At 30.1% G+C, this 7398-nt stretch overlaps 2 protein-coding genes across 2 annotated transcripts in view; both read right to left on the bottom strand.

Moving 5' to 3' along the window:
* Nucleotides 1-868: 868 nt before the first annotated feature.
* Nucleotides 869-1859, bottom strand: LOC125072316. Its single transcript, XM_047682901.1, has 3 exons — nt 1651-1859; nt 1136-1381; nt 869-1062 (listed from the first exon to the last, which is right to left on the bottom strand). Exons 1-3 carry the CDS (start codon nt 1820-1822, stop codon nt 869-871), a joined length of 612 nt encoding a protein of 203 aa, XP_047538857.1. The 5' UTR covers nt 1823-1859.
* Nucleotides 1860-5448: 3589 nt separating this feature from the next.
* Nucleotides 5449-7398, bottom strand: part of LOC125072308 (myotubularin-related protein 6) — a 52538-nt gene continuing 50588 nt past the window's right edge. The window contains exon 18 of the mRNA XM_047682886.1: nt 5449-7207. Coding sequence (XP_047538842.1) covers nt 7185-7207 — 23 coding nt within the window. The 3' untranslated portion in view covers nt 5449-7184. The remainder of the gene's footprint in view (nt 7208-7398) is intronic.

Genomic DNA, 7398 nt, shown 5'->3' with positions numbered 1-7398 from the left:
TGCATATTTATAAACTAATGCTGTTACGGCCGTTACAATACAAATGCGATGAGCTAGTCCCGCAGACTACTCTGGTGCATATTTTTATAAACTTGTGTGCTTACGGCCGTTACAATACAAATGCGATGAGCTAGTCCCACAGACTACTCTGATGCATATTTACAAATTTGGCCGTTTCGTAGACAATTCTAATACATTCAAACCGATTATAATAGAATAGTTAGAGTACTCACAGTCTGGGTTTGGCGAGGATACTCTCGATGAACAAGAAGATGGACTTGCAGATGGACACGACGACGATGATGACGAACTTAATGAAACATTATTATGTTTTTTACGACGTGAGCGTAATCCTTTTCCAGTTTTCGCAATTTTTTTGCTATAAATTCTATACTATTATCGCTTACACGTTTCGGCATGATTTTTGCCTAATTTGTGTGCGAATAAGCGAAGTGGTTGAGCACTAAAATACGAATGAGGCTGCTTACTAAAAGCTCAGCACAGGTGGGCTGACTTGAGTGGGGTAGGAACATACTTTATTTACTTTTTGTTTTAGTGTTGCCACTTTGGTAGTGGCAATTTGTTTTTTTTCTAAACTATAGTGATGAAGTGGTGTCACCTATGCGTTACTACATTTTGTTCAATAATACTCACACGTTACTAATCTCGAGGACGAAGCACGAGTATAATTGTAAATATTTATTAAGGCAATCAATTTATAGATTAAATAAAACAACAATCGTTGTAATTATTGATGATGTTTTTAAAGTGTTTATAATTTATAATAGGTTTTTATCAGCAAGCTAATTTTAACATTTAAACTGTTATTTAAGTTATGCTTTAATATTATATTATATTTTCCATATAATTAATAGTTCACTATAATTTTATGTTTGTTATTCATCATGAGATCATTTGTACAGTCATTTAGATGTGAGGCCATTGCACAGTCGTTTTTATTCTTTATGCTTGTTTCAATACAGCGATCTAAGTTTTTCTCTAATTTTTTCATTAATTTATCATCTTTCTCATAAAATTTGCGCACTAATGAAAGTAAATTATCTGTAATAAACATCGTATTATTGACGTAACACAAATTTCAAAAACTATCGAAGAAATGTTTAAACATACAAACCTTTATGGATTTTTCCGTTTTCAATAACACCGTTCCGTTTTAAAACACACGCAATAAGACATTCGCCGTGTACAGGTGATTCTTTCATGGGTGACAAACTTTTTATTGGTCTTTTGTCATTCTTCTGAACTTCTTTAAGGCATTCGGACATATTCTTTTTAAATTGCTCAACGTGACTCTTGACTTCTTTAGGAAATGAACTGTATGACCAATCCGGCTCGACATTTCCGTGATTGTGAGTGTTGACTTTTGTAACAAAATCAAATGTATTTTTCTATACTCAATTAATGATAAAACACCATATAAAATGTTAAATGGTTCCCATAAGAGGTGACAATTTCATTAATATTAACCATTCTTTATACTGTAAAAGCGCCAGCTACCAACTAAGATATTATGTGCATTGTGCCTGTAATTACACTGACTCACTTATCCCCAAAGAGAAAAAAAATAAACAAGATCCCATTCTTATAAAAAAATAAAATAAAAATAAAAACTTCATTTATACATCTCACCACTTTTTACACGATTTTTCTTTTGAAGGATCATGTTTTTCGTTATGATAGTATCTTTGTCGATTTTTATATTATGCTTAGTGTCCATCCCTAGCATCTCTGCATTATCCTGACCTTTTTCGCCCGTGACAAATTGAAAAATTGTTATTAAAATGAAAAGGTAGGATAACATATTTTTTTTTTAAAGAATTTTCTAACTAAACTGTTAATAAGCCGATTAACTTTAGCTTACAAGTAAATGCTTAAATTGTTTCGCGGCGCTTAATTGGCTATTATACTTTTTATGAAGCAATTTATTTAGTAAAATCAATACAACTTTATGACTTTGGATTTGATTTATAAGAATTGATTGAGATAAAAATTGCTATTTCATTTTTTTTTTATTTCGGCAACATTTTGTAATACTTTAAGTATGCTTGAGCTATTATGCTGATTAATAAGTGAATGAATAAGTCTACATTATGCTTTGATGATAATCTGCACGAGCGATATGAAAGTTATCAAATAGTAAAAATAGGATTAAGGCTATTTTTATTTTTTATTATGAAAATATTTTGACTCGCTTTGAATGCGAAGCGGTATCACACTGCTCTATTAAAAGCAAAAAACATAGCTTACTTTAAATTATTGTTCTCAACTTTTTTTGGATCAGCATTCATCTATACTACATAATTATAAATAACATAAAAACTGAAGACAATTAGTCTGGTACATATGTTATTAAAGTGTGAACGCTAACACTTAAAATCTATACTAATATTATAAAGCTGAAGAGTTTGTTTGTTTGTTTGTTTGAACGCGCTAATCTCGGGAATTACTGGTTCGAATTGAAAAATTTTTTTTGTGTTGAATAGACCATTTATCGAGGAAGGCTTTAGGCTATATAACATCACGCTGCAATTATTAGGAGCGAAAAAAATTATGGAAAAAGTGAAAAAAGCGGGGAAAATTATTCATCCTTGAGGGCTTCCGTTGCGTGCGCTGCGAAAACGGTTCAAGATATCAAAAATATATGTATGAAAGAATTATTCCTCTTGAAATGATCTAAAAAAATGTCTGCAACAGTATATGTTTATCTTTTAAGATTAACTCACTAGAACCGTTTTTATGGTAATCAAATTTGGTCGAAATCGACGCGCGGTCGGCTCCCTTCTGAGCGTTTGTATGCAGCGTTATTTGTTTTTGCGATATAATATCGTCGTGTATAATAATACTTTTTAAATACTATTTAATTTTGTTTTAGGATAATATTTTGGTTCTAATAATTTCACAATTATTAACACTTTTTTTAGTTTGGATGTAGATAAAATTAATTATAATTAGGTGTCATAGTTTTCTTTTTAGTATTGTTTGTATTAAGGATAGTATTTTGTTTCTAATAATCCATACTATCCATACTTCCATATTATATTATATTTTAAATGCGAAAGTAACTCTGTCTGTCTGTCTCGCGTTTACGCCAAAACTACTGGACCGATTTAAATGAAATTTGGTATACAAATAGTCTAGAGCATGATAAAGGACATAGGCTACGTTTTAATTGGAAAAATGCTGTAAAGGGTTGAAAAGGGGGATGAAAGGTTGTAAGTTGTTGAAAGTATTGTCATTTTTAGAACTAGAAGCATACAACTTATATTTTAGGCTGTACACTTATAAACTAACATATCATGACACCCACTAAGAAGGGAATTTTGGAAATTCTACCCCTAAAGGGGTGAAATAGGGTTGAACATTTGTATAGAAGTCCGTCATTTTTTAAGTTGGAAACATAATACTTTATTTATAGGATACTTATTAAAAACAAGTACATAAATATTTAAGCGTTTCTGTATATTCTACTCCTAAGGGGGTGAAATAAAGGATGAAAGTATGTATGATAGTCCGTAATTTTTTAAGTTAGAAACACGAAACTTTATTTTTTTGATACTGATTAAAAATGACTAGATTTGTATTTAAGCGTTTCTAGATAATCTAACACTAAAGGGGTGAAATAAGTGTTGAAATTTTTTATGGGATTTTTTTTAAGTTAAAAGCATGAAACTTTATGTTTGGGATACTAATTAAAAATTAGTAAATACGAATTTAAGCGTGTTTTGATATTCTACCACAAAGGGGATGAAATAAGGGTTGAAAGTTTTTATGGAAGTCCGTTATTTTTTAAGTTAAAAACATGAAAGTTTATTTTTGGGATACTGATTAAAATGATTAAATACGTATTAAAGGGTTTCTCGATATTCTACCTCTAATGGGTTTAATAGGGGTTGACATTTCTTATATAGATTAGTCTGGAAGTCCGTCATTTTTTTAGTTTGAAGCATAAAATTTTATTTTTGTGTTACTGATTAAAAATGAGTAAATACATATTTAAACGTTTCTTGATATTCTACCTCCGAGGGGCTGAAATAAGGGATGTAAATTTTTTATGAAAGTCCGTCATTTTTTCAATTAAATATATGAAACTTTATTTTTGGGATACTGGTTAAAAGTGAGTAGATACGTATTTAAGCATTTCTGCATATTCAACCTATAAGGGGTTTAATAAGAGTTGTCTATTTTAATATAGTTGAGTATGGAAGACCGTCATTTTTGAAGTTAGAAGTAGGAAACTTTATTTTAGAGCTACCGATAAAAAATGAGTTGATTCGCATTTAAGCGTTTTTGGATATTTTACGCCTGAGGGGAGAAATAGAGGTTGACATTTCGTGTACAGGATAGCCTGGAAGTCCGTCAATTTGAAGTTAGAAGCATGATATTTTATTTTTGGGCTACCGATTAAAAGTGTCTTGATTCGCATTTAAGCGTTTCTGGATATTTTACGCCTAAGGAGGGAAATTGTGTTGACATTCCGTATACAGGTTAGTCTAGAAGTCCGTCATTTTTTAAGTTAGAAGCAGGAAACTATTTTGGGCTACTGATTAAAAATGAGTAGATATGTATTTAAGCGTTTCTGAATATTATACCCTGAGGGCTAAAATACACACCAATGTGGTATATAAAGAGGTCTTATATTAACGTAATTTTTTAAGTTAATTTGTAAATACATTTATATTCTACGCGGGCAAAGCCGCGGGTAACAGCTAGTTTAAAAATATAGACTGACGATAAGTTATTTAACAAATGAGAATATTCGATTTCTGTTAAAGCAAACATCGTTGCTCTTTGTCGTAACTAGTAGTCGCTCGCGGCTTTGGTTGCATGTATAATATTTCTTTTTTTTCTGCAAATCCGACTAACATTACAATTAACACACTATATCGCAGATGTTAGTCTCTGGAAGCACATGACACCCGATTAAACTTTAATATCAACTTATTGCATGAAATCTCTGAATGACTGACGTAAACTAACTGACATTTTATTCTTATATAATCATATTATGGTCACATTGAGTCACCAGACCTGAAAGATATCAATACGTCTATATTATAAACCGAACTCTATTCAAAGCGGGATCATCTCGTACTATCCTATCTAATAATCTAAATGTAAGTTACTTCATTAATTTGTTTATTACTTACGTTTCCTAAGCTACTCAAACAATCATCGTGAAAAATAGCATGCACGTTAGAAGAGGTACAGAAAACGACATAGTATTCATTAGACTTGACCATCGTATGACCCCTTCAGACGCGAGCAAAACTAGTTAGTAAACAAATCTTTCTAGATAAAAAAAGATTTACATATCTTTCAAATTCAGAACAAGGCAATCTATGTGGTGTGGATTAAAGTAAACAAGGGAATTTGATGAAAAGATTTATTATTAAACTTTATAAGATTCTTTAATTACTTTATGGAGCAGTCAACATCATTTCCAAATGAAAAGTTCTCTATTCTTGTTAGAAACAAGAATAGAGAACCTTTTCTTCATTATAACGCAATAAAAAAAAACTTTACATTTTTAAGAATAAACCGCACATTACACCGCAAGAAATAATTTGAGACCCGGGTTCCCGAACCCGCTGCAACCAAGAGGTCAGCTTATGAGCTGTATGACAAGTGCAAGTTTTACAAATTTTCTCGCAAAAGACTCGAAACAACCAATCACGAGCATTAACGTTGTCACTTTCGAATGCGAGTCGATGTTCGATGCTCGTTAAAAAAGTCAAACTCGCAAATAGTGATTCCGATTTCTGTCACTAGACAGCGCTGTTTTGATTTCATAAAAATATCACTAAATGTCAACGCTATCAAATAAAATCGTAAAAGCCTCGCACTAGGCAAAAAACAAATGTATTTTTCTTTAATTTTTATTTCGTAAAATCGGTCATACGTAACATGGACTTTCATACTATAATTTTTGTATTTTTTTTCGGAAGTAACAAAATCTAACCTAGTGTTAATATAATTATAATTAAATTAAATCTGTCTTGTACTAACTAATTTACATTTATGACATGTATACAGAGAATAAATGATATTTAAAAATAGAATATGGCTTAGCGGTAACAGGCGAATGTCAGATGGAATGACAGTAACACTCGGTTACTGTATTAAAAAAAGAACATACATATACTTTACTATTCCTTATTCTAATCCGTAAGTAATGGTAGTTTTTAAATTACACCTCGTAATACTCGTTCCATTATCCATAATACAATAAGATTCCTGTTATAGCGGACGATCGGACGATCAAGTCTGATAAAAAATAGTCTAAATAAAATTAAATTTATTTTACTGCCTTTAAGACAACGTAATTCGTTAATATCGCCTGATGTGCTACACGATAGGTTCTCTAATACTTTGGTTTTCTTAACGTGTGAAGTATGACCAGTAAATAGAACAATGAGGTATCTGTCTTTCTGGTATTAATAAGCAGGTCACTAGCATGTGTTAGAGCATGCTCATTAAAATGCTAGTGTTATTAATTTATCATAATCAAAATTATTTTCATTATTTATATTTTAAATCTACTATAAACTACTTAAATCTACCTTAAAACTATTTTGAAATACACGAAAATACTAAAACTAATGAACAGAGAGAGATAAATGCATCTAGAATGGATACTCATCAAATAATATCAAAACACTATTCATGCCATATTACTTGAACCGCACGATAATTATTTTTAAGTTTTATTTAAGAATTAATAAAAAAAAATCTGAAAAACTAAGACTATTTTTTGAATAATATGTACAATTTTAAAATTAACTGTTTCTACAACATTTGCATAGATATTTATTAAACTAAATTGCAATATACCTTAACAGGGATGTTCCACATATCCATTGTCATGAAATTCTAAAATAATTTGTTTATATCTGTGCGTGTACATGAAACACTAATAAATATTACAATTATTAATGCAAGCTCCGCTTTTATTTTGTTATATATAATTGCAAAATTACAAATACAGCTTTTTTCTATTAAGGTACAATTCATCAATACATACTTTTGTCATAACGTTAACTTATAACAAAACAGAAACGATGAGAAGATAATATTTTAACTACTTATATCAGATATTAATCAGAATATAGAAAAACATTTACAACTCTTACTGTAAGATAATTATAATTTTTGATATTAATAACTTAAGTGGCTTGTGATACCAGACCTGAAATAAGACAATTACAAAATTATTAAATATAAATTATGATATTTAAAATGAATGCATTCACATTAGATCATATTCATGTCATAATTAATATTTAAGTTACTTTAATATAAGTTAAAAGATGGGAAGACAAATTTTTGAAATTCCTAAACAAAGACTGGATGAGGATATCTGGTGGATCTCAAGTGAGA

The sequence above is a fragment of the Vanessa atalanta genome, chromosome 21 (assembly GCF_905147765.1).
Source record: "Vanessa atalanta chromosome 21, ilVanAtal1.2, whole genome shotgun sequence".
Taxonomy (NCBI): Eukaryota; Metazoa; Arthropoda; class Insecta; order Lepidoptera; family Nymphalidae; genus Vanessa; species Vanessa atalanta.
The sequence above is the reverse complement of the archived record's forward strand: the minus strand, read 5'-3'. Positions and strand labels throughout refer to the sequence as shown.

What these genes read in the sequence shown, in the direction of transcription:
- LOC125072316 (XM_047682901.1), bottom strand. Translation starts at nt 1,822, where the DNA reads ATGTTATCCTACCTTTTCATTTTAATAACAATTTTTCAATTTGTCACG. An exon ending in GAAAAATCGTGTAAAAAGTG is followed by an intron (nt 1,382 to 1,650) that starts GTGAGATGTATA and finishes TTGTTACAAAAG; the next exon opens with TCAACACTCACAATCACGGA. An exon ending in AAACGGAAAAATCCATAAAG is followed by an intron (nt 1,063 to 1,135) that starts GTTTGTATGTTT and finishes TGTTTATTACAG; the next exon opens with ATAATTTACTTTCATTAGTG.